Below are 27,312 nucleotides of genomic sequence, written 5' to 3'. Positions count from 1 at the left end.
ATGCCATCAGAAAGTTCCATCTGATACAATTGGCAAAAGCAGTATATTAATTTAAATACTTTAATAATGTTTTAGGAACATCACTGTCTTAGAATTAAGATCCTGGGAGATTGCTATTACTGCGTATCTGGACTCCCTGAGCCACGGCAAGACCATGCACACTGCTGCGTTGAAATGGGCCTTAGCATGATCAAGACCATAAGGTAAAGTCATCACAATTCTGCAATTGTGACTCAACTTGTTGAAAATCTAACTTTACGGAAGTAACAGTACATAATACATATAAATTTACATATTTAATAATTAAAACAGAAACCAATATGCATTTTAAGTATAAATAACTTTTCCAGAGATTTAAATAGATTTTTGCTTTTTCTTCAAAATCTGTGTCTTAGTGAACTATTATGAGTTATTCTGTGTGTAACAAAAGTGTTGTAAGATCATAAGACTGTAAGAAATAGGAGCAGAATTAGGCCATTTGGCCCATTGGGTCTGCTCCACCATTTCATCATGGCTGATCTATCTTCCCTCCCAGCCCCAATCTCCTGCATTCTCCCCGTCTCCCTTCATGTCCTGACTATTCATGAATCTGTCAACCTCTGCCTTAAATATACCCAATGACATGGCCTCCACAGACATTTATGGCAACAAATTCCACAGATCAACCACTCTCTGACTGAAGAAATTCCTCCTCATATCTGTTTGAAAAGGACAGCCCCCTATTATGAGGCTGAATCCTCTTGTCTTAGACTCCCCCATCATAGGAAACATCCTCTCCACATCTACTCTATTGAGGCCTTTCAACATTTGATAGGTTTCAGTGAGGTTTTGCCTTATTCTTTTGAATTATAGTGAATAGAGGTCCAAAGCAATCAAACACTCTCATATGGCAAGCCTTTCAATCCCAGAATCATCTTCGTGAATCTCATTTGTACCCTCTCCAATGTCAGCACATCCTTTCTAAGATGAGGGGCCCAAAACTTCTTACAATATTCCACGTGAAGCGTCATCAGTGCTTTATAAAGCCTCAACGTTATATCTTTGCTTTTATATTCTAGTCCTTTTGAAATTAATGCTAACAACACATTTGCCTTCCTCACCCCAGACTCAACCTGCAATTTAATATTTAGGGAATCCTGCACAAGGACTTTCAAGTCCCTTTGCCCACAGATGTTTGAATTTTCTCTCCACTTAGAAAATAATCTATACTTTTATTTCTTCTACCAAAGTGCATGACCATACACTTCCCGACACTGTATTCCATCTGCCACTTCTTTTCCCATTCTCCTAATCTGTATAAATCCTTCTGTACCCTCTCTACTTCCTCAAAACTACTTTCCCATTCCATCTATCTTTGTATCACCCACAAATGTGGCCACAAAGCTATCAATTATGTCATCAAGTCATTGACATATAATGTAAAAAGAAGTGGACCTAACACAGACCCCTGTAGAACACCACAGTTATCAGCAGCCAACCAGAAATGGCTCTCTTTATTCCCACTCTTTGCCTCCTGCTAATCAACCAATGCTTTATCTATGCCAGTATGTTTCCTGAAATACGATGGGCTCATAGCTTGTTAAGCAGCCTCATGTGTGGCACCTTGTCAAAGGCCTTCTGAAAATCCAAGTACACCCCATCCAGCAATTCTCCTTTGTCTATCCTACATGTTATTTCATCAAAGAATTCCAACAGAGTTGTTAGGCAAGATTTGCTTTAAGGAAACAATGCTGACTATGACCCATTTTATCACGTACCTCCAAGTACCCCAAAATATTTGACTCCAACATCTTCCCAACTACTGAGGTCAGACTAACTAGCCTATACTTTCCTTTCTTCTGCCTCTCTCTCTTCTTGAAGAGTAGAGTGACATTTGCAATTTTCCATTCCTTTAGAACCATGTCAGAATCTATTGATTTGTGAAAGATCATTACTAATACATTCTCAATCTCTTCAGTCACCTCTTTCAGAACACTGTGGTGTACCCCATCTGGTCCAGGTGACTTATCTACCTTCAGAACTGTCAAGAACCTTCTCACACTTCTGCCTTTTGACACTCACGAACTTCCACCATACTGCTAATGTCTTCCGCATTGAAGACTCATGCAACATACTTATTCAATTTTTCCCCCATTACCACCTCTCCACTGTCATTTTCAAGTGCTCTGATATCTACTCTCCCCTCTCTTTTGTGCTTTATGTATCTGAAGAGACTTTTGGTATCCTCTTTAATATTATTGGCTAGCTTATGTTTGCATTTCATCTTTTCCTTTTTTATGATTTCTTTTCTTACCTTCTGTTGGTTTTTAAAAACTTCCCAATCCTCTAACTTCACACTAATTTTTCTTTCGTTATATGCCCTTTCTTTGGCTTTTATGTTGGTTTTGGCCATGGTTATGTTATTCTGCCTTTAGAATACTTCTTCCTCTTTGAGGTGTATTTGTCCTGCCCTTCCAATTAGTTCCAGAAATTACGGCCCTTGCTGCTCTGCCATCATCCCTGCCAGTATTTTTCTGTGGTATTTTTTAAATACAAGGTCAATCCTGAAAAAAAACTTTGTTTGCTTCTTTTGCATTCCAAAGCAGGATTGGTCTGAGGAATATTTGGTTGCTATTCCAAATTGTTACTTTAAGCAAGAAACACAATTCATTTTTATGACACAATGTTATTGGATCAATAAAACCTGCATTACTGCATTTCACATTTCTCTATACTTAAGGTCGGGTTATGTTCCTAAGTCATAAGAGTAAAGATTTAAGTCCCATCATTGATATTTCACTGCAATACTGAGATTTAAGTGCATTAAAGAAACACTGAGGTTTTGCTGTACTTTTGGATTTAACACTTTTTTGGCTGAAGTCAACCTGTCTTCATAAAATATCCATCTGTATCATTTGAAGACTATCATTTCTTTTGTTGTTGATGGCGAGTCTTTGCAATTTGATTTATGGATTTCCCACCAATATGATAATATCTGAGGTTTCAGTTTCAATGATTGTGCAATACTTTGAAATACAGTAGAGTGCTGAGGAAGTTAATTTTGTGAGCTAGGTCCTGGAAAGTTTCCTGAGTCAATAGGGCATGACACTGGACTCCAGTGAGTGGACAGAGCAAGTGGTTGGAATTGTCTGTTAGTGAGCATTTTTTGGTCCAGTAACTATCGGTCTATTAGTTTTAGGTAGTGATTGAAAATATACTTGTTATCAGGGCTAATTTTGGAGGAATTAGACAGAATCTAGCAGAGGGTGATTGGGTGAGCCTGTTTGAAAGGAAATGAATGAATGCAAGTGGGAAGCTTTTAAGACCCTTGGTATTCCTTATTTATAGAAATAATTTGGATTTGAGTGTGAATCCGCAAGCTGGATCAGTAAGCTAGCAGATGATACAAAATTAGGAGGTGTTGTTGATGGCGAAGCAGGTTGTTGTAGATTACAATACTGATCAGGTAGGGAAGTGGGCTGAGGAGTCGCAGATAGACTTCAATGCAAATTAGTATGAGGTGACCTATTTTGGAAAGTCAAACCAGCATTGGACTTACACTATGGGGCACTGGTTAGTGTGATGGAACAGAGAGACATAGGAGTACAAGTGTATGGTTTGTTGAAAGTAGCATCATAGGTAGACAGGGTGGTGAAAAAGGTATTTAGCATGCTGGCTTTCATCAGTCAAGGTACTGAGTATAGGAGTTGAGATATTACATGCTTGTATAAGTCATTGGTGAGGACACATTTCGACTACTCTATAGTTTTGGTCACCCTGTTATCAAAAGGGGTGGTTATACTGTCTAGAGTGGAGAAAAGATTTACAAGGATGTTGCTAGGACTAGAGGGCTTGAGCTATAGAGAGAGGTTGGGCAGGCTAGGTCTTTATGCCTTGGAACGTAGGGGAATGAGGCGTGATCTTTTGAAATATCTGAAATTATGAGAGGCATAGACAGGGTAAGGGAGTTTCAACAGTGGTGTGCATTGATTTAGTGTGAGAGGAGAAAGATTTTAAGAAGACATGAGTGGTCACTTTGTCATGTAGACAGATGTGAGTATATGAAATGAGCTGGCAGAGATATGGTTGTGGCAGGTATTGAGATGCATTTGGACAGGTATATAGAGGGGTGGATGGGGCTTAGAGGGATATGGGCTGAAGTCAGTAAATTGGTACAGTGGTCAACATGGACTCATTGAGCTGAAGGGCCTGTATTATTCTATGCCTCTGTCTCTGTGTGGATACATTTCATCTCTATTTTTAGAGGAAGGTGTTAAAGCTTGCCTGCTTCATAACAATGTAGCATTGACTGAAACACTCATCAGGTTACAACATGTGTAGTTTAAGTGTTCTACTTTGCAAATAAACCACAACTTGCTTTGATCTGCCTATAATATAAGGTGAATATATTACAATTTGCAAGAAGGGTGGAACCTCAGATGATTTTTCTTCAGGATCATTGAAGGACACTAATTGTACTCACTTGGCAAGTTTTGTAGCACATGAATCATATTTTTCAATGACTACTTGCATTGAACCTTCTTTACCAAAGCCAAGGTACCAATGTACATTGCTTTTGCAGTGAGGGGGCATAAGACAGTAAAACACAGTGGCAAGGCTTATCATGGTCTGTCATATACCAAAATGTCTATGTCACAGTTGTAAAAGATGATGACAATATGATTTTTCTGACTGGCTACACAGGGAGCCTCGGGATTTATGACCAAGGTCATGAACTGTTCAGCTTATACATTGTACATTAAAGTGAGTAATATTGTGAAGTTTCTATGGGAAAGTGATATTGTGAGATCTGAAAATAATGAGTTATGCAAACATATGAAAGTTGCACTCCTGACAGAATAACACAAAATAGTGGAAAAACTCGGCAGGTCAGGCAGTATCTATGGAGAGGAAGAAAGAACTGACGTTTCAGACTGAGCCCCTTCAAGGGCAATTGTAATGCAAGGATATATTCATTATTGAAACATTGTTCAATGGTCTCAGATTGTAATCTTGGCTCTTTTTTCCTCCCCTAGATGCTGCCTAATATTTTGATTAATTATGTGCAGAAACTACAATAAATGCCTCTTAGAATTTGCTGAATGTTGAAATGTGAAAAAAAGGAGTTGGAAGGAGAGAAAGAGCATTAGTTAATATGTTGTTTCATCATTAAATTTATTCTTGCATTAAAATTGTCCTGCATTTTCAGATTGTGCCAAATATTAAAATAATGAGTTACTCCAATGTGCATGTAAATTTTCGCGGCCATGGAAATGGCACTTGAGAATATTTGGAAACTTTCATCCATTTAAGCAACTGGCATTACTGAAGTCCTCAGATGAAGAGCCATACCAAAGTCTAAAACTACAAAATAGAATCTCAGCATATAATCTGAGTCAGCTATTCTACCATATCAAATATGTATCAGTGTTTTGTCTGGCTGGAACAACCAGGTGTTTCATTTGCCAAATGATGGCTCACATTTTGGCAGCCTCCATCAAGATCTAGTGCAAACTCAAGCCCCAGAAGCAATTTCTTTTAAAATTCAAAGTGAAAACAGAAGTCAGCATTAACATGTGCTGTAAAGAAATGGAAAGATATGTTCAAAGACAGCTGTAAAAGCATAGCAAGATATGATGTGTACCTTTTCATCAGATCAAATGCAAAGGAGATCTATTACAAACCTAGAAATGTCCTAAATGGTTGGGAAAGGTGGCTGGGAAATAGATATGTTAGAGGAAAATAGGGTGCTTCTCCAAAAAACAATGAAAGTGGGTGGTTCATACTAATAGTGGCTGTTTCTCAGGCAGACAAAACAGTGCAGTTGCGTTGTGACTACAAGGGTCACACTAAATGAAGTTGTAGCAAATGAACAATATCCACTCCTCATTTAAAAAAAAACTTGCATGCAGAGTTTGCAAAATCGAAAGTATTCACAGAAGTGGATACCACACTTGCTTACGCACATATAAACGCGGACAGTTAATCAGCTGGTCATCAGCATGCATGCAGGATTGTTCTTGTAAACAAGGATCAAGTAGAATAAAGGCTTTGCCCATGATTTTAAACAGGATAGAATGGGTATGTCCTCACCCACCCTGACGGTCCCCAGTACACCTGAATCTATAGTTACTGTTGCTGACATGATCAGTGTATCAATATGAACCCACAGAAATCATCAGTGCCAGAACTTGTACTAGGCCATACTCCTTAGATCAGCTGGCAAGGGTATTGCAGACATTTTTAACCTCTCCATGCTTCATGCTGTGGTTCCCTCCTGTTTAAGTAGAGCACCTTCATCCCAGTACCGAAGAAAAGTGCCTTAACAACTATTGCCCAGTGGCTCTGACATCTACCATCATAAAACCTGGGAGCAGAATTGAGCCGTCTGGCCCATCAAGTCTGCTCCACCATTCAATCATGGCTGATCCTTTTTTGTTCTCCTCAACCCCAGTTCTTGGACTTCTCCCCGTATCCTTTGATGCCATGTCCAATCAAGAATCTATCAATCTCTGCCCTAAATACACCCAACAACCCGGCCTCCACAGCTACATGTGGCAAAAAATTCCACCTTTTGGCTAAAGAAATTTCTCTGCATCTACATTTTGAAAGGGCACCCCTCTATCCTGAGGCTGTGCCCTTTTGTCCTAGACTCTCCCACCATGGGAAACATCATTTCCACATCTACTCTCTCTAGGCCTTTCAACATTCAAAAGGTTTCAATGAGATCCTCCTTCATCCTTCTGAATTCCAGTGAGTACAGACCCAGAGCCATCAAACATTCCTCGTATGAAAACCCTTTCATTCCTGGAATCATCTTTGTAAACCTGCTCTGGACCCTCTCTACTGCCAGCACATCTTTTCTAAGATGAGGGGCCCAAAACTGTTCACAATACTCAAGGTGATGCCTCACCAGTCCCTTATAAAAGATCAGCATCACATTCTTGCTCTTGTATTCTAGACTTTTAGAAATGAATACTAACATGGCATTTGCCTTCCTCACCACCAACTCAAACTGCAAGATAACCTTTAAGGGTGTTCTGCACAAGGACTTCCAAGTTCCTTTGCATCTCAGATTTTTGGATTTTCTCCCTCTTTAGAAGATAGGTTGCACATTTATTTCTACTACCATTTTCCAACATTTGTATTTCATTTGCCACTTTCTTGCCCATTCTCCTAATCTGCCCCTCCACCAATCTTTGTTTCATCTGCAAATTTGGCAATAAAGCCATCAAATCCATCATCTAAATCATTTATATACAGCATAAAAACTAGTCCCAGCACCAACCCCTGCGAGTCACTGGCAGCCAACCAGAAAAGGATTCTTTTATTCCCACTCACTGCCACCTACCTATCAGCCAATACTCTAACCATGTTTGTAACTTCCCTGTAATACCATGGGCTCTTAACTTGGTAAGCAGCTTCATGTGTGGCACGTTGTCAAAGGCCTTCTGAAAGTCCAAATATACAATATCCACTGCATCCCCTTTATCTATCCTACTTGTAATCTCCTCAAAGAATTCCAACAGGTTCATCAGGCAGGATTTTCCCTGAAGGAAACCATGCTGACTTTGTACTACCCCGTCCTGTGTCACCAAGTACTCCACCACCTTATCCTTAACAATTGACTCTAACATCTACCCAACCACTAAGGTCAGGCTAACTGGTCTGTAATTTCCTTTCTGCTGCCTTTTTCCTTTCTTAAAGAGTGGAGTGACATTTGCAATTTTCTAATTCTCTGGCACCATGCCAGAATCCAATGATTTTGGAAAGATCATTTCTAATGCCACCACAATCTCTAACGCTACCTCTTTCAGAACCCCAGAGTGCAGTTCCTCTGGTCCAGGTGACTTATGTACCTTTAGGTCTTTCAGTTTTTTGAGCACCTTCTCCCTTGTAATAGTAACTGCACCCACTCCTCTTCCTTCACACACTCCAACATCAAGCATACTGCTAATGTGTTCCACAGTGAATACTGACAAAAAATACTCATTTAGTTCAGCAGCCATCTCCTTGTCCCCCGATATTATTTCTCCTGCCTCATTTTTTAGTGGTCCTATATCCACTCTCATTTCTCTTTTATTTTTAACATACTTGAAAAAACTTTTACTATCCACTTTGATATTATTTGCTAGCTTGCTTTCATATTTCATTTTTTCCCTTCTAATCATTTTTATTTGCTCTCTGTAGGTTTTTAAAAACTTCCCAATCCTCTATCTCCCCACAAATTTTTGTTTTGTCGTATGCCCTTTCTTTTGCTTTTACAATAGCTTTGACTTCCCTTGTCAGCCATGGTTATACCTTTTTACCATTTGAGTATTTCTTCATTTTTGGAATATACATGTCCTGCACCTTCATAGTTTTTCCCCAGAAACACACACCATTGCTGCTCTGCTGACATCCCTGCCAGCAGCTCCTTCCAATTTACTTTGGCCAACTCCTCTCTCATACCACTGTAATTTCCCTTACTCCACTGAAATACTGCTACATCAGACCTCACTTTCTCCCTATCAAATTTCAAGTTGAACTCAGTCATATTGTGATCACCGGTTCCTTAAGCTCCCTAATCGCCTTTGGTTCATTACATAACATCCAATCCAGTATAGCTGATTCCCTAGCAGGCTCAATGACAAATTGCTCTAAAAAGCTTCGTCTTAGGCATTCAACAAACTCACTCTCTTGAAATCCATTACCAACCTGATTTTCCCAATCGATCTGCATGTTAACATATCCTATGATTACGATAACATTGCCTTTTTGACACACCTTCCCTATTTCCTCTTCCACCTTCTAGCCGCTGTTGGGACACCTGTATATAACTCCCATCAATGTCCTTTTACCCTTGCAGTTTTATAACTCAACCCACAATTGAAGCCATAATTCAACATCTTCCAATCCTATGTCACATCCTTCTACTGATTTGATGCCATTCTTTACCAGCAGAGCCACACCACCCCCTCTGCCTACCTTCCTATCCCTCCAATATAACATTTAACCTTGAACATTCAGCTCCCAACTACAACCATCCTTCAGCCATGATTCATTGACAGTTACAATGTCATACCTGTAATATTGCAACAAGATCGTCCACCTTATTTCATATACTATGTGCATTTAGATACAATACCTTGAGTGCTGTATTTGCTATCCTTTCTGATTCTGCATCCCTAATGTTTTGATACTCAGCCTGTTGGCTGCAACTAAGTCCCATCACCTGCCTGCCCTTCCTGACAATCTGACTGCACACTATCTTTACCTTTTTACCATTGGTCCTATCCTAAGTCCCTGCAGTCCAGTTCCCACCCCCTGTACAATTAGTTTAAACCTTCCCCAAAGCTCTAACAAACTTGCCCGCAAGAATATTAGTCCTTCTTGGGTTCAGGTGCAACCTGTCACTTTTGAACAGGTCATACCTCCCTCAGAAGAGATCCCAATGATCCAAGAACCTGAAGCCCTTCCCCCTGCACCAGATTCTCAGCCACGCATTTATCCGCCAAATCACCTTGTTTCTACCCTCACTGGCGCGTGGCATAAGTAGCAATCCAGAAATTACTACCCAGAAGGTCCTGCTGCTCAGCTTTCTACCTTTTTTTAGATTAGATTATGAGGACACTCAGTCCTCATTTATTGTCATTTAGAAATGCATGCATTAAAAAATGATACAATGTTCCTCCAGGATGATATCACAAGAAACACAGGACAAACCAAGACTAAAACTGACAAAAGCATGTAATTATAACACAAACATGAGGAAATCTGCAGATGTTCGAATTTCAAGCAACACACATAAAAGTTGCTGGTGAATGCAGCAGGCCAGGGAGCATCTAAAGGAAGATGTACAGTCGACGTTTCGGGCTGAGACCTTTCGTCAGGACTCACTGAAAGAAGAGCTAGTAAGGGATATAGTTACAACAATGCAAAGCAGTACCATAATTTGATAAAGAGCAGACCATGGGCATGGTAAAAGAAAGTCTCAAAGTCCCGATAGCCTCATTATCACACGCAGATGGTAGAAGGGAGGAACTCTCCAAGCGCCGCAAACTTGCTGATGCAGCACCATTGGAAGCACCCGACCGCAGCAGACTCTGAGTCTGTCCGAAAACTTCGTGCCTTCGACACAACCTCTCTGAGCACCATCCTCTGCCGAGCATTTCGACCCCACCCCGACCGCCAAGCAGCAAGCAAAGTCGAGGACTCGGGGCCTTTCCCTCTGGAGATTTCGGACCACACAGTAGCAGCAGCAGCGAAGCAGGCATTTCAGAGGTTTCACCAGATGTTCCTCCGTGCTCTCACGTCCATCTTCATCAAATCAGGATTGTGCACGGCACCCTACTTGACAAATAACAGACATCACCACCGGAGTGGCCGCTGCGAGCTGCGTCGCGCCACCATCTTCTCCTGTCCTCCTCCTAGCTCTCTAATTTTTCTTTTGAGGACCTCTTTGCTTTTCCTTCCTATGTCATTGGTACCAATATGTACCAAGACATCTGGATGTTCTCCCTCCCTCTCCAACATATTGTAGGCAGGATCCAAGACGTCCTTGACCCCGGCACCTGGGAGGGAACATACTATCCGGGTGTCCCATTCACATCCACAGAATTTCCTGTCTAGTCTTGTCACTATTGAGTCTCCTATCACCACCATTCCCTTCTTCTCTCTCTTTTCCTTCTGCACCATGGACCCATGGTCAGTGCCTGTAACCCGTTTGCCGTGGCATTCTCCCAGGAGGTCATCCCCCACTAAAGTATCCAAAGCGGTATACTTATTTTTGAGGAGAATGGCCACAAGTGTGCTCTGCTCTAACTGCCTATTTCCATTTCTCCTAACAGTCACCCAGCCATGAAGTGATTGAGGGGCTGGTCATGGCATGCATCAATGCCAGCTTTCCAGACAACTTCAACCCACTGCGTGCTGAAACAGGTCGACAGTGGAAGCCATCTCCCTGGCCTTCATTCCTGGAACGCCTGGACCGTAAAGACATCATATTATTGTTTATTGACTACAGTTATGCATTCTATACTATAATTCCAAGCAAACTCATGGAAGTCTAGACCCTGGGAGTCAATGCCTCTCTCTGCAACTGGATCTTTGACTTCCTGACTAATTGACCACAAACAGTAAGGACAGGCAGCAACACCTCTATCGCACTTCCTCTGATGATCCACAAGTCTGTGTCCTCAGTTCCCTACTCTACTCTTCCCTACACACATGAATGCATGACCAGATTCTATCTACAACTTTGCAGATAGTGCTACTATGGTGGACCGTATCTCAAATAACAATAATTTAGAGTACAGGAAGGAAATAGAGATTAGTAAAATGGTGTCATGACAATAACCTTTTCCTGAATATCAACAAAACAAAAGAGCTCAAACAACAGGAATTCTGCAGATGCTGGAAATTCAAGCAACACACATCAAAGTTGCTGGTGAACGCAGCAGGCCAGGCAGCATCTGTAGGAAGAGGAGCAGTCGACGTTTCAGGCCGAGACCCTTCGTCAGGACTAACTGAAGGAAGAGTGAGTAAGGGATTTGAAAGTTGGAGGGGGAGGGGGAGATCCAAAATGATAGGAGAAGACAGGAGGGGGAGGGATGGAGTCAAGAGCTGGACAGGTGATAGGCAAAAGGGATAGGAGAGGATCATGGGACAGGAGGTCCGGGAAGAAAGACAAGGTGGGGGGGACCCAGAGGATGGGCAAGGGGTATATTCAGAGGGACAGAGGGAGAAAAAGGAGAGTGAGAGAAAGAATGTGTGCAAAAAAATAAGTAACAGATGGGGTACGAGGGGAAGGTGGGGCATTAGCAGAAATTAGAGAAGTCGATGTTCATGCCATCAGGTTGGAGGCTACCCAGATGGAATATAAGGTGTTGTTCCTCCAACCTGAGTGTGGCTTCATCTTTACAGTAGAGGAGGCCGTGGATAGACATGTCAGAATGGGAATGGGACGTGGAATTAAAATGTGTGGCCACTGGGAGATCCTGCTTTCTCTGGCGGACAGAGCGTAGGTGTTCAGCAAAGCGGTCTCCCAGTCTGCGTCGGGTCTCGCCAATATATAAAAGGCCACATCGGGAGCACCGGACGCAGTATATCACCCCAGCCGACTCACAGGTGAAGTGTTGCCTCACCTGGAAGGACTGTTTGGGGCCCTGAATGGTGGTAAGGGAGGAAGTGTAAGGGCATGTGTAGCACTTGTTCCGCTTACACGGGTAAGTGCCAGGAGGGAGATCAGTGGGTAGGGATGGGGGGGACGAATGGACAAGGGAGTCGTGTAGGGAGCGATCCCTGCGGAATGAAGGGGGGGGGAGGGAAAGATGTGCTTAGTGGTGCGATCCCGTTGGAGGTGGCGGAAGTTGCGAAGAATAATATGTTGGACCCGGAGGCTGGTGGGGTGGTAGGTGAGGGCCAGGGGAACCCTATTCCTAGTGGGGTGGCGGGAGGATGGAGTGAGAGCAGATGTACGTGAAATGGGGGAGATGCATTTAAGAGCAGATTTGATAGTGGAGGAAGGGAAGCCCCTTTCTTTAAAAAAGGAAGACATCTCCCTCGTCCTAGAATGAAAAGCCTCATCCTGAGAGCAGATGCGGCGGAGACGGAGGAATTGCGAGAAGGGGATGGCGTCTTTGCAAGAGACAGGGTGAGAAGAGGAATAGTCCAGATAGCTGTGAGAGTTAGTAGGCTTATAGTAGACATCAGTGGATAAGCTGTCTCCAGAGACAGAGACAGAAAGATCTAGAAAGGGGAGGGAGGTGTAGGAAATGGACCAGGTAAACTTGAGGGCATGGTGAAAGTTGGAGGCAAAGTTAATAAAGTCAACGAGCTCTGCATGCGTGCAGGAAGCAGCGCCAATGCAGTCGTCGATGTAACGAAGGAAAAGTGGGGTGACAGATACCAGAATAGGCACGGAACATAGATTGTTCCACAAAGCCAACAAAAAGGCAGGCATAGCTAGGACCCATACAAGTTCCCATAGCTACACCTTTAGTTTGGAGGAAGTGGGAGGAGCCAAAGGAGAAATTATTAAGAGTAAGGACTAATTCCGCTGATGGAGCAGAGTGGTGGTAGAGGGGAACTGATTAGGTCTGGAATCCAAAAAGAAGCAGAGAGCTTTGAGACCTTCCTGATGGGGGATGGAAGTATATAGGGACTGGACATCCATGGTGAAAATAAAGCGGTGGGGGCCAGGGAACTTAAAATCATCGAAAAGTTTAAGAGCGTGAGAAGTGTCACGAATATAGGTAGGAAGGGATTGAACAAGGGGGGATAAAACCGTGTCGAGGTATACTGTCCATGACTTTATAAAGTGGGTCGATACACATGCATCATTAGTGATAATTTTTCAAAATTCTTTAGATTCTGGACTAGTTCCTGAGGATTGGAAGGTGGCTAATGTAACCACACTTTTTTAAAAAGGAGGGAGAGAGAAACCAGGGAATTATAGACCGGTTAGCCTGACATTGGTGGTGGGGAAACTGTTAGAGTTACTTATCAAAGATGTGATAACAGCACATTTGGAAAGCGGTGATATCATCGGACAAAATCAGCATGGATTTGTGAAAGGAAAATCATGTCTGACGAATCTCATAAAATTTTTTGAGGATGTAACTAGTAGAGTGGATAGGGGAGAACCAGTGGATGTGGTATATTTGGATTTTCAAAAGGCTTTTGACAAGGTCCCACACAGGAGATTAGTGTGCAAACTTAAAGCACACGGTATTGGGGGTAAGGTATTGATGTGGATAGAGAATTGGTTGACAGACAGGAAGCAAAGAGTGGGACTAAACGGGACCTTTTCAGAATGGCAGGCAGTGACTAGTGGGGTACCACAAGGCTCAGTGCTGGGACCCCAGTTGTTTACAATATATATTAATGACCTTGACAAGGGAATTAAATGCAGCATCTCGAAGTTTGCGGATGACACAAAGCTGGGCGGCAGTGTTAGCTGTGAGGAGGATGCTAAGAGGATGCAGGGTGACTTGGATAGGTTAGGTGAGTGGGCAAATTCATGGCAGGTGCAATTTAATGTGGATAAATGTGAGGTTATCCACTTTGGTGGCAAGAACAGGAAAACAGATTATTATTTGAATGGTGGCCCATTAGGAAAAGGGGAGGTGCAACGAGACCTGGGTGTCATTATACACCAGTCATTGAAAGTGGGCATGCAGGTACAGCAGGGGGTGAAAGCAAATGGTATGCTGGCATTTATAGCGAGAGGATTCGAGTACAGGAGCAGGGAGGTACTACTGCAGTTGTACAAGGCCTTGGTGAGACCACACCTGGAGTATTGTGTGCAGTTTTGGTCCCCTAATCTGAGGAAAGACATCCTTGCCATAGAGGGAGTACAATGAAGGTTCACCAGATTGATTCCTGGGACGGCAGAACTTTCATATGATGAAAGACTGGATGAACTAGGCTTATACTCGTTGGAATTTAGAAGATTGAGGGGGGATCTGATTGAAACATATAAAATCCTAAAGGGGTTGGACGGGCTAGATGCAGGAAGATTGTTCCCGATGTTGGGGAAGTCCAGAACGAGGGGTCACAGTTTGAGGATAAAGGGGAAGCCTTTAGGACCGAGATTAGGAAAAACTTCTTCACACAGAGAGTGGTGAATCTGTGGAATTCTCTGCCACAGGAAACAGTTGAGGCCAGTTCATTGGCTACATTTAAGAGGGAGTTAGATATGGCCCTTGTGGCTAAAGGGATCAGTGGGTATGGAGGGAAGGCTGGTGCAGGGTTCTGAGTTGGATGATCAGCCATGATCATACTGAATGGTGGTGCAGGCTCGAAGGGCCGAATGGCCTACTCCTGCACCTATTTTCTATGTTTCCATGTTTCTATCATGCATCATGCCTACATCAGTACTGTTGGGTTTGAGAAGATTGAGAGCTTCAAGTTCCTCAGTGTGAACATCATGAATAGCCTGTCCTGGTCCAACCACATTGATGTCACAGCCAAGGAAGCTCAACAATGCCTCTACTTCCTCAGAAGGCTAAAGAAATTTGGCATGTCGCCATCATCCCTTACCAATTTTTACTAATGCACCATAGACAGCATTCTGTCTGTATGCATCATGACTTGGTATGGCAACTGCTCTGGTCATGACTGCAAGAAACTGGGATGGGTTAAGGACACAGCACAGCACAAAACGGAAAGCAACCTGCTGTCGATGAATTCAGCCTATACTTCTTGGTGCCTCGGTAAAGCAAACAGCACAATCAAAGATCCCACACACCCTTGACATTCTTTCTTCTCCCCTCTCACATTAGACTCTTGACCTCTGCACGATAAGAATGGATTCTTGGCCTCAAAGCCTACCTCATCATGATCTTTCAGAATTTTTTTAGATTATGAGGACACTCAGTCCTCGTTTATTGTCATTTAGAAATGCATGCATGCATTAAGAAATGATACAATGTTCCTCCAGAGTGATATCACAGAAAAAACAAGACAAACCAAAGACTAACACTGACAAGACCACATAATTATAACATATAGTTACAGCAGTGCAAAGCGATAGCATAATTTGATAAAGAGCAGACCATTGGAACGGTAAAAAAAAAGTCTCAAAGTTCCGATCGACTCCCAATAGTCCCCGATAGCAGGCGGCAGAAAGGAGAAACTCTCTCTGCCATAAACCTCCAGGCACCGAAAACTGTCGATGCATTGGAAGCACCCGACAGCTGAATCTGAGTCCGTCCGAAAACTTTGAGCCTCCGACCAGCCCTTCGACACCGAGCACCGAGCACCACCTCTGCCGAACGCCTCGACCCCATCCCGGCCGCCGAGCAACAAGTAAAGCTGAAGATTCGGAGCCTTCCCCTCTGGAGATCCTGGATCACACAGTAACAGCGGCAGCGAAAAAGGCATTTCAGGAGTTTCTCCAGATGTTCCTCTGTTCTCTCACATCTGTCTCCATCAAATCAGGATAGTGCACGGCACCCTACTTGACAGATTACAGATATCATTCACCGGAGTGGCCGTGCAAGTTGTGTCGCGCCACCACGATCTTGCTCCGCACTGCTCTTGTTTAGTAGCTTTAACATTTTACTTTGCTTTGTTACTGTTTTACCTTATTATAGCTCATTTCATTCTTGTGGACTCTCTCAAGTAGTATCCAAATGGGGTATATTCCTAATGGATGGAATACGAAAGGGGAACTTACAATGGAGTCAGAACTCTGCTGTGTAAATATGAGAACATTGAAACTTAAAATATCCCTCCAATCTTTACTTTAATGAAGATGTTAACCTGGTTCTATTCATACTATATAAGACCATAACCATAAGACATAGGAACAGAATTAGGCCATTTGGCCCATTGAGTTTGCTCTGTCATTTAATCATGGCTGATCCTTTTTTTCCTCCACAGCCCCATTCCCCAGCCTTCTCCCCGTAACCTTTGATTCCGTGGCCAGTCAAGAAGATATCAATCTCCGACTTAAATACACCTATCATCCTGGCCTCCACAGTTGCATGTGGTAACAAATTCCGCAAATTCACCACGCTCTAGCTAAAAAAATGTCTCTGCATCTCTGTCTTAAATGGACGCCCTCCAATCCTGAGGATGTGCGCTCTTGCCCTGGACTCCCCACCATGGGAAATATTGTTTCCGCATCTACTCTGTCTAGATCTTTCAACATTCGAAAGGTTTCAATGAGATCCCTCTTCATCCTTCTAAATTCCAGCAAGTACTGGCCCAGAGCTATCAAACATTCCTTGTATGATAACCCTTTCATTCCTGGTATAATCATCACTGTGAATCTCATCTGAAATCTCTCCAATGCCAGCAAGTCTTTTCCGGATAAAGAGCCCAAAAACTGTTCACAATACTCAAGGTGAGGCCTCGACAGTGCCTTATAAAACCTCAGCATCACACCTCTGCTCTTATATTCTAGACCTCTTGAAATGAATGCTGATATTGCCTTCCTCACCACTAACTCAACCTACAAGTTAAACTTTAGGGTGTTTTGCACAAGGCCTCCCAAGACCCTTTTGCATCTCAGATTTTTGGATTTTCTCCCTATTTAGAAAATAGTCTGCACATTTATTTCTTCTACCAAAGTGCATGACCATGCATTTTCCAACATTGTATTTCACTTGCCACTCTCTTGCCCATTCTCCTAATCTGTCTCAGTCATTCCTGTTTCCTCAACACTATCTACCCCTTCACTGATCTTCATATCATATGCAAACTTGGCAACAAAGCCATCTATTCCACCATCTAAGTCATTGATATACAGAATAAAAAGAAGCGGTCCCAACACCACCTCCTGCACACCTGGCAGTCACTGGCAGCACACCTAAAAAGGTCCTTTTATTCCTACTCGCTACCTTCTACCAATCAGCCAATCCTCTAACCATGCTCGCAGCTTTCCCGTAATAGCATGGACTCTTAACTTGGTAAGCAGCCTCATGTGTGACACCTTGTCAAAAGCCTTCTGAAAATCCAAATATACAACATCCACTGCATCCCCTTTATCTATCCTACTTGTAATCTCCTCAAAGAATTCCAACAGGTTTGTCAGGCAGGATTTTCCCTTATAGAAATAATGTTGACTTTGTCCTATTTTGTCCTGTGTCACGAAGTACTCCATAACCTCATCCTTAACAATTGCCTCCAGCATCTTCCCAACCACTGAGGTCAGGCTAACCGGTCTATAGTTTCCTTAGGACTGTTTTCCTTCTTTCTAAAAGAGATGAGTGATATTTGCAAATTTTCAGTCCTCTGGACCCATCCTCGAGTCCAATGATTTTTGAAAGATCATTACTAATGCCTCCACAATCTCTACAGCTACCTCTTTCGGACCCGAGAGTTCAGTTCATCTGGTCCGAGTGGCTTATGCACCTTAAGGTCTTTCAGCTTTGTGATCACCCTTGTAATAGTAATGCACTCACTTCTCTTCCCTCTCACTCCTCAACAACTGGCACACTGCTATTGTCTTCCACAGTGAAAATTGATGCAAAATACTCATTTAGTTCGTCTACCAACTCCTTGTCCCCTGCTATTATTGCTCTGGCATCATTTTCTAGCACTCCTATATCCACTCTCATCTCTCTTTTATTTTTTAATACTTAAAAAGCTTTTTCTATCCATGGTGATATTGTTTGCTAGCTTGCTTTCATATTTCATCTTTTCCCTCCTAATGATTCTTTCAGCTGCTTTCTGTAAAATTTTAAAAGCTTCCCAATCCTCTATCTTCCCGCTAATTTTTGCTTTATTGTATCCCATCTCTTATGCTTTTACATTAGCTTTGACTTGACAATAATGATTCAACAATCAGCATGTTTTAATGTTTAAAAACCTGTAATTTTTTTCTGATAGATATGTGAGAGTTCACACAAAGCATGAGATTGACATGCGCATAGGTATACACTCTGGATCCGTACTCTGTGGAGTTCTCGGGCTTCGGAAATGGCAATTTGACGTCTGGTCCTGGGATGTTGACATAGCAAACAAACTGGAGTCCGGTGGCATCCCTGGGTAAATATCACGACCTTTGCACAAGCCGTAAGCAATTTAATCTTCAGCCAATGATAAATTCAAAGGAAATGCCCTTATAATTAAGGCTTTGGGGATCTGATTCTATGCCGGGATCTGAGTAGGTTTCTTTTGGTGTTTTGCAGGAGGATTCACATTTCCAAGGCAACGCTGGATTGTCTAAATGATGATTATGAGGTGGAAGAAGGTCACGGAAAAGAGAGAAATGAGTTTCTGAGGAAACATAACATTGAAACATATCTGATAAAACAGCCAGAAGAAAGCCTACTAGCTCTTCCTGAAGACATTATGAAAGAATCCAGTACATCCTGCGACACAAAAAATAGCACTGCAACGTTTACTGAAGGTTCCTGGAGTCCCGAGCTTCCTTTTGATAATATTGTTGGAAAACAGAATGTAAGACAACTTTTATCTGATGAGATTTCTCAGATGTTATGGTTTACTGCGATTCTTGTATCATAGTTGTTTGTTAATTCTAAGAGTGAACGTCTTCTCTAGAAAGCCTGCAATGACCATTTGCTTGACTGTTGTGCAAAAATTTGCACACCTGATAACTGATCACTTCTTCTGGACTGAGAGCTGTCTCTGCCCATAAAGGCAACACTTTCTTCTGCACTTTCCACAGTACACTTATTGCACAACTTTTAGGTGGGGGTGAATGCTAAGGAGTGCATTGTCTAGAAATTGGACAAGTAGCACTGTGTTCCTGTACAACATGAAATTACACTTCAATGAAAGGAAAATCAGGGACTTGTGGCAAAATGCTTCATCCATGATTCTTATCCTGGATGTCCTGTGTGTCGGGGGAGTGAACACGCAGAAGAATCTGGTTATGCCGAGGCACCTCCACTGGCGTTCCAGAACACTACTTCTCTGCTGTTTACACCACCTATACACCACACGCAGCATCCATGGGCACTAATGTGGAAGCTTGTGAGGCTGGAACCAACTTTACTTGAAAGCAACCTGTCTAGCACAAGGTACTTGACTCAGGTAGGCATCTGTAATGAGCCCTGACCTCTGAGGTCATTAATTATCATCCCTCACCCTCCCACCCCCAAAACCATCAATTTGACCACAGATCCCACCTCCTTGCCACAATCCTGAGCAGCTGACCCTACCCAAACCCTTACAACACTTCAAAGTTTAAAGTAAATCTAATATTAAAGTACATATATGTCACCATTTTCTACCCAGAGATTCATTTTCTTGAGAGCTTTCACAATAAATACATGAAACACAATAGAATCAATGAAAGACTGCACCCAATAGGGCGACACCTGAGTTGGATGATCAGCCATGATCATACTGAATGGTGGTGCAGGCTCGAAGAGCCGAATGGCCTACTCCTGCACCTATTTTCTATGTTTCTATGTTTTGACACTGCAGTGTAGTGTTAGCACAACACTTTACAGTACCAGCAACCTGGGTTCATTTCCTGCCATTGCCTGTACGTTCTTCCCGTGACTGTGTGGGTTTCCTTTGGGCACTCTGGTTTCCTCTCACAGTCGGAAGACGTACCAGTTGGTAGGTTAACTGGTCATTGTAAATTGTCCCATGATTAGGCTAAGGTTAAATAAGGGGATTGCTGGTCATCCCAGCTCAAAGGGCCAGAAGGGCTTGTTTCACGCTGAATCTCAATAAATAAATAATCAACCAATGTACAACAAACTGTACAAATACAAAATGAAAAAGATAAAATATATTAATAAATAAATAGACAATAAATATCGAGACCGTCAGACGACGAGCCCTTGAAACTGAGTCCATAGGTTGTGGGAACAGTTCAGTGATGGGTTTGTGAAGTTGTCTCCTTTGGTTCAAAAGCCTGGTAGTTGAGGGGTAATAATTGTTCCTGAACCTGGTGGTGTGGGTCCTGAGGCTCTCATACTTTCTTTCTGATGGCAGCAGCGAGCAAGAAGCATGGCCTGGATGGTGGGGGTACCTGATAATGGATGCTTCTGTCCTGCAATAGTTCAGTATGTGGATGTGCTGAACGATGGGGAGAGCTTTACCCATGACAGACCTTTGTAGGCTTTTCCACTCAAGGGCATTGATGTTTCCGTACCAGGCCATGATGCAACCAGTCAATATACTCTCCACTGCACTCCTATAGTTTTAGGTGTCATCCTGACCCTGTTCCTCTGTTGATCTACCCTCCAATCATAGTGTAAACACCACACTTCCTGTACATACCTCTTGACTTTTCTTTTGGTCCTCTCTTCTGGCACTTTATCTCTGATGACCTTTATGTGCTGAAGGCAAGACTTTTTAACCTTATAGTTCCCACACCCCGCACTTCCCGTTTCTACCTCCTACCCAAGATCCACAAACCTGCCTGTCCTGGCTGACCTATTGTCTCAGCTTGCTCCTGCCCCACCGAACTCGTTTCTGCATACCTCGACACTGTTTTATCACCCCTTGTTCAATCCCTTCCGACCTATGTTCGTGACACTTTTCACGTTCTTAAACTTTTAGATGATTTAAAATTCCCTGGACCCCACCGCTTTATTTTCACCATGGATCTCCAGTCCCTATATACTTCCAACCCCCATCAGGAAGGTCTCAAAGCTCTCTGCTTCTTTTTGGATTCCAGACCTAATCAGTTCCCCTCTATCACCACTCTGCTCCGTCTAGCGGAATTAGTCCTTACTCTTAATAATTTCTCCTTTGGCTCCTCCCACTTCCTCCAAACTAAAGATGTAGCCATGGGCACCCATATGGGCCCCAGCTATGCCTGCCTTTTTGTTGGCTTTGTAGAACAGTCCATGTTCCAAGCCTATACTGGTATCTGTCCCCCACTTTTCCTTCGCTACATCGACGACTTCATTGGCACTGCTTCCTGCACACATGCTGAGCTCGTTGACTTTATTAACTTTGCCTCCAACTTTCACCCTGCCCTCAAGTTTACCTGGTCCATTTCCGACACCTCCCTCCCCTTTCTAGTTCTTTCTGTCTCTGTCTCTGGAGACAGCTTATCCACTGATGTCTACTATAAGCCTACTGACTCCCACAGCTATCTGGACTATTCCTCTTCTCACCCTGTCACTTGCAAAAATGCCATCTCCTTCTCGCAATTCCTCCGTCTCCGCCGCATCTGCTCTCAGGATGAGGCTTTTCATTCCAGGACAAGGGAGATGTCCTCCTTTTTTAAAGAAAGGGGCTTCTCTTCCTCCACTATCAACTCTGCTCTCAAACGCATCTCCCCCATTTCGTGCTAATCTGCTCTCACTCTATTCTCCCACCACCCCACTAGGAATAGGGTTCCCCTGGTCCTCACCTACCACCCCACCAGTCTCCGGGTCCAACATATTATTCTCTGTAACTTCCGCCACCTCCAACGGGATCCCACCACTAAGCACATCTTTCCCTCCCCCCCCCCACTCTGCTTTCCGCAGGGATCGCTCCCTACGCGACTCCCTTGTCCATTCGTTCCCCCCCCTCCATCCCTCCCCATTGATCTCCCTCCTGGCACTTAAGCAGAACAAGTGCTACACATGCCCTTACACTTCCTCCCTTACTACCATTCAAGGCCCCAGACAGTCCTTCCAGGTGAGGCAACACTTCACCTGTGAGTCGGCTGGGGTGATATACTGCGTCCAGTACTCCCGATGTGGCCTTCTATATATTGGCGAGACCCGACGCAGACTGGGAGACCGCTTTGCTGAACACCTACGCTCTGTCTGCCGGAGAAAGCAGGATCTCCCAGTGGCCACACATTTTAATTCCACATCCCATTCCCATTCTGATATGTCTATCCACGGCCTCCTCTGCTGTAAAGATGAAGCCACACTCAGGTTGGAGGAACAACACCTTATATTCCATCTGGGTAGCCTCCAACCTGATGGCATGAACATCGACTTCTCTAACTTCCGCTAATGCCCCACCTCCCCCTCGTACCCCATCTGTTATTTATTTTTATACACACATTCTTCCTCTCACTCTCCTTTTTCTCCCTCTGTCCCTCTGACTATACGCCCTGCCCATCCTCTGAGTTCCCCCCCCCCTTATCTTTCTCCCCGGACCTCCTGTCCCATGATCCTCTCATATCCCCTTTGCCAATCACCTGTCCAGCTCTTGGCTCCATCCCTCCCCCTCCTGTCTTCTCCTATCATTTTGGATCTCCCCCTCCCCCTCCCCCTCCCACTTTCAAATCTCTTACTAACTCTTCCTTCAGTTAGTCCTGACGAAGGGTCTCGGCCTGAAACGTCGACTGTACCTCTTCCTAGAGATGCTGCCTGGCCTGCTGTGTTCACCAGCAACTTTGATGTGTGTTACTTTTTAACTAATGATAGGTTTACTAATGTTAATCATTTACATCTTGGGGCTGTAAAGCTGGATACTTCTGTCACTGGAGCAGTTTAATGCATTGAAACTGTTCCCTGCAGTTTCCAGGTATATATGTTTTAGGCACAAGGCATGCCAGGTGGCATAAACTAGATAGGCAGCAGGACTTTAACTGTCTATTGATGTCATACGTTCCTGTGGCCTTCCAGTACATGGCAGGTTTGTAATGCAAGTTTCACTGGAGACCACTTCAATGAAGTATTTAGATAAAAATGAGGTGTCAACGATCAGTAAAGGTGTAATTTCCTCATGAAGGAAGCCTTTGAAATGTCAGTGCGCTCTATAAGGATAGAGAGCCAAGCCAGAATATATCGCATGTTTGTAGAATTACCAGCAGGAAAAATTTTACTTGTTTTCATGGAAATCTACATAGTCAAGAAAACAAAATAATAAAGAACCTGCTGAAATAGTAGAATTGCCATAATGGCCTTGGATATAATGATTCAATATTGTGCATGAACACCTATGGGACTTGACAATTTAGCCTTCAGGAAATTTGGAGGAATGGGTTTTCACCAGGTACTGCAAACTTTAGTGGTAGCATCTGATAAACGATTGCAATTGCCTTGTCTGAATGACTATGAGGTGAACAAGCCCACGACCCCAAACACCAATCTGTACTAGAGGTTGTGCAGAGGTATCAGAAAAGCCATGGTAGATGAAGATCAGAGGTTATGTTTGAGAAGGAGATTAGAGATGAAGGTCATTGAGTTATAGAGGCTGCTGCCAGAGACAGTGGGGATGGATGGGAGGGGGTGTGGAGGTGGACACTAATGAGAAGGTAGAAAATGAAGGGCCTTCTGAGGATAAATAATTGAGCAGAAGAGAGGAAATCCTGAGGAAATCTGAGGTCATGACTAGGTAGCACAGAAGCACGAAGATAGGCTGGGATTAGATCAAAGGCCAGGTTAGGAGGAAAGCGCGCTCCAGGGAGAATGAACAGCAGTGCGTGTAAAACTGTTATGGGGAAGCAGGTGGGCCTGGAGCATCAGTCCTAACATTCCTTTGGAGGACCATGAAGAAGAGCAAGATCTGTGTGAGAGAGTGGCAACTGCTGAACAGAGCAAGTCTCAGTACATATGGGTTCCAGTTGAGGTTCGTGAGATCTGTGTGAGATGGGGGAACCATTGAAAAGGGCAAATCTTGTTGCCTGGGAGTTTCACTTGGGCAATAAAATAAAATTAGGTTTAAGTAAAGCAGTCAATGTGGGCATGGCCATTGTGTGAGTGGACAGAGTTAGAGTGGAGAACTGAGGCTTCATATCCAGAGACTTTGGCAAAAAGATGTGAAGGCTAAAATGAGTTTCTTGTTCTTCCTGTGTTACTATGCACAGGTAGAGCAGCAAGAATGGAACACAGGGCACTAGTGTTCTGCCCTTGCGTCATGTGGGAAGTCAGCATGACCTCCAGTGTCCCTGATGACCACACCTGCAAGAAGTTATGTAACTAGAGATGGAGCTAGATGACTTACAGATTATTTGGGAGAATGAGGAGTTGATAGAGAAGTAGCTACAGGGAGGCAGTCACGGTTTTTCACAGGAGACAAGTTGCTAGATGACTGTCCGGAAAGGGAAAGAGAATAGGCAGACAGTGTAGCGTACCCCTATGGCCGTTCTACTCAATAATATGTATACCACTTTGAATGCTGTTGGGGGGACTGAGCTGCCTGGGGAAAGCAGCAGCAGCCGGGTCTCTGGCTCTGAGGCTCAGGAGGGAAAGAGGGCGGTGTTGGAGAAGCGGAGAGCAGTGGTGACAGGGGATTCAGGTTCAGATTTAGATTTATTTGTCACATGTACCTCGAAATATATGGTGAAATGCATCATATATGTGGACAACCAACACACCCAAGGATGTGCTGAGAAACTAAACACAGAAAATGTTGATGGTTAGGCAGTCTCTGTGGAGGGAGAAATAGAGGCATTGTTTCATGTCAAAACATTAACTCAGATTCCCTTTCCACTAATTCTGCCTTACCTGCCGAGTGTTTCCAACGTTTTCTATTTAATAATTGATTAATTGTAACTCAGTTTTCTTTGCCTATTTCTCAAAACAAGACTAAATATATTATACTTGAAAATGGGGTATGCCAATAAATTCTGAAGAAACTTATGATCCAGGAGCATCTGCCAGTTATTCTCCTTCCAAAACCATTTCTAAGAATGAGTTTGTGTGTGAATACACAACCAAAGGGCAGTGAGGTTTCGTTCCTAGGTTGACTGATTTCAATTTCCATGGTGAGTAGTAGGAGTCACTGAGTCAAACAGGCCTATGGCCTGTCTGGTCCATACCAACCTGTTACATCCTACTTGCTTGTCCCTGTTGCCTGCATTCGTCCATGACTCTCCAAGCCCCTCCTCTCTAAATGCCTCTTAAATATTGGAATTGTACTTAACTTGACCACTTGTACTGGAAGTTCATTCCAGATTCTCATTATCCTCTGTGTAAAGAAGTTAACTCTCAGGTCAATTTTAACTCTCTCCCCTCTTACCTTGTACCCGCACCTCTAGTTTTGGATTCCACAACCCTAGAGAAAAGAGTATGACCATCCATCTTATCCATATCTCGCATGATTTTATAAACTTCTCTGAAGTCACCCCTCATTTTTCTGCACTGCAGGGATTAAAGGCCCGGTGTGGCCAGACTCACCCTGTAACTCAAACCCACAAGACTATGCAGCATCCTTGAATATCTGCCCATTTCCAGCTTGATAATGGGCCATTCCCATAACAGGGTGATCAAAACTGTGCACAGTACTCCAAGTGCAGACTCACCAACGACCTGTATAACTGCAACATAATATCCCCATTACTAAACTTGGTACCCTGACTGAAGAAGGACAGCACACTAAATTCCTCATCACCCTGTCTACTTGTGCGGTCACTATGCTCACTTGTACACTGCGGTCCCGATGAGTTTTCATCCAGGCTACTTGGACTTTTGGAAAAGAAAGTAGGTCACTTCCCAGATCCTGAGGTAAATCGAGAATGGAACAACTCTGATTACTCCATCACATGGATGTGTAAAGTAGATAAGATCAAACTAATGAATAACTTGAGTAGAGAAAACGGAAGGAATATATGCAAAAATAGAATAGTGGATGGACAGAAATAGCCTGGAAATGATTCACATTTACTACTCATGGCAAAGTAGCACTACTGAGGCTGACAAGGGAAGTCAAAGCTAATGTAAAAGCAAAAGGAAGGGTATACAACAAAGCAAAAACTAAGTGGGAAGACAGAAGCTTTTAGAAACCTACAGAAAGCAACTAAAAGAATCATTAGGGGTGAATATGAAAGCAAGCTAGCAAACAATATTAAAGTGGATAGTAAAAGCTTTTCCAAGTATGTAAAAAAAAATGAGAGATGAGAGTGGATGTAGGACCACTAGAAAATGAGCTCAGAGAAATAATAAAGGGACCCAAGGAGACGGCAGATGAACTAAATGAATATTTTGCATCAGTCCTCACTGTGGAAGACACTAACAGTGTGCCAGATGTTGAAGGGTGTGAAGGAAGAGAAGTGAGGGAAGAAGAGGGAAGAGAAGGATAAGGTAGGAACTGGATACTGATCGTGGATGATCAACCGTGATCACAGTGAATGGCGGTGCTGGCTCAAAGGGCTGAATGGCCTACTCCTGCACCTATTGTCTATTGTCTATTGAGTGCAGTTACTATTACAAGGGAGAAGGTGCTCAAAAAGCTGAAAGACTTTAAGTATTTAAGTCACCCGGACCAGTTGAACTGCACCCTGGGGTTCTGAAAGAGGGAGTAGTAGGGATTGCGGAGGCTCCCCATCTAAGAAAAGATATGCTAGCATTGGAGAGGTTTCAGAGGAGGATCACAAGGATGATTCTGGGTCCGAAAGGGTTATCATACGAGGAATGTTTGATAGCTCTGGGTCTGGACTCGCTGGAATTTAGAAGGATGCAGGGGGATTTCAGTGAAAACTTTTGAATGTTGAAAGGGCGAGACAGAGTAGATGTGGAAAGGATGCTTCCCATGGTGGGGGAGTCCAGGACAAGAGGGCACAGCCTCAGGATGGAGAGGTGTCCATTTAAAACAGAGATGCAGGGAAATTTCTTTTGCCAGAGGATGGTGAATTTATGGAATTTATTACCACAGGCAGCTGTGAGGGCTAGGTCATTAGGTATATTTAAGGGAGAGCTTGATAGGCCACAGCATCAAAGATTATGGGGAGAAGGCTGGGGAAGGGCTGAGGAGGGGAAAAAAGGGATCGCCATGATTGAATGGTGGAGCAGACTCGATGGGCCAAATGGCCTAATTCTGCTCCTATATCTTATGGTCTTAAGTTGATCATCTGAGGTATATGGATGTTCTGTTATTATTTGCAAACAGTCTTGCCACCACACATAATTGTGCAAAGAAAAATCATAAAAACTTATAAACTAACTTAAAGAAAGAGCTTGTCAAGTTCCAATTGAATTGACTGAATGCAAGGATATTTGTAGATATGACATTAATCTCAAAATA

General features: G+C 43.3%; 1 protein-coding gene across 4 annotated transcripts in view; it reads left to right on the top strand.

Moving 5' to 3' along the window:
• The window catches only part of adcy8 (adenylate cyclase 8 (brain)), a 156,556-nt gene that overhangs the window by 49,090 nt on the left and 80,154 nt on the right, over positions 1-27,312 (top strand). For all 4 annotated transcript variants that reach the window (XM_063062962.1, XM_063062952.1, XM_063062943.1 and 1 more), the window contains exons 5-7: positions 76-203; positions 18,301-18,459; positions 18,603-18,873. In XM_063062962.1, the coding sequence (XP_062919032.1) occupies positions 76-203; positions 18,301-18,459; positions 18,603-18,873 (558 nt within the window). The remainder of the gene's footprint in view (positions 1-75; positions 204-18,300; positions 18,460-18,602; positions 18,874-27,312) is intronic.

Source organism: Mobula hypostoma, chromosome 1 (assembly GCF_963921235.1).
Source record: "Mobula hypostoma chromosome 1, sMobHyp1.1, whole genome shotgun sequence".
Classification (NCBI taxonomy): domain Eukaryota; kingdom Metazoa; phylum Chordata; class Chondrichthyes; order Myliobatiformes; family Myliobatidae; genus Mobula; species Mobula hypostoma.
The sequence above is the reverse complement of the archived record's forward strand: the minus strand, read 5'-3'. Positions and strand labels throughout refer to the sequence as shown.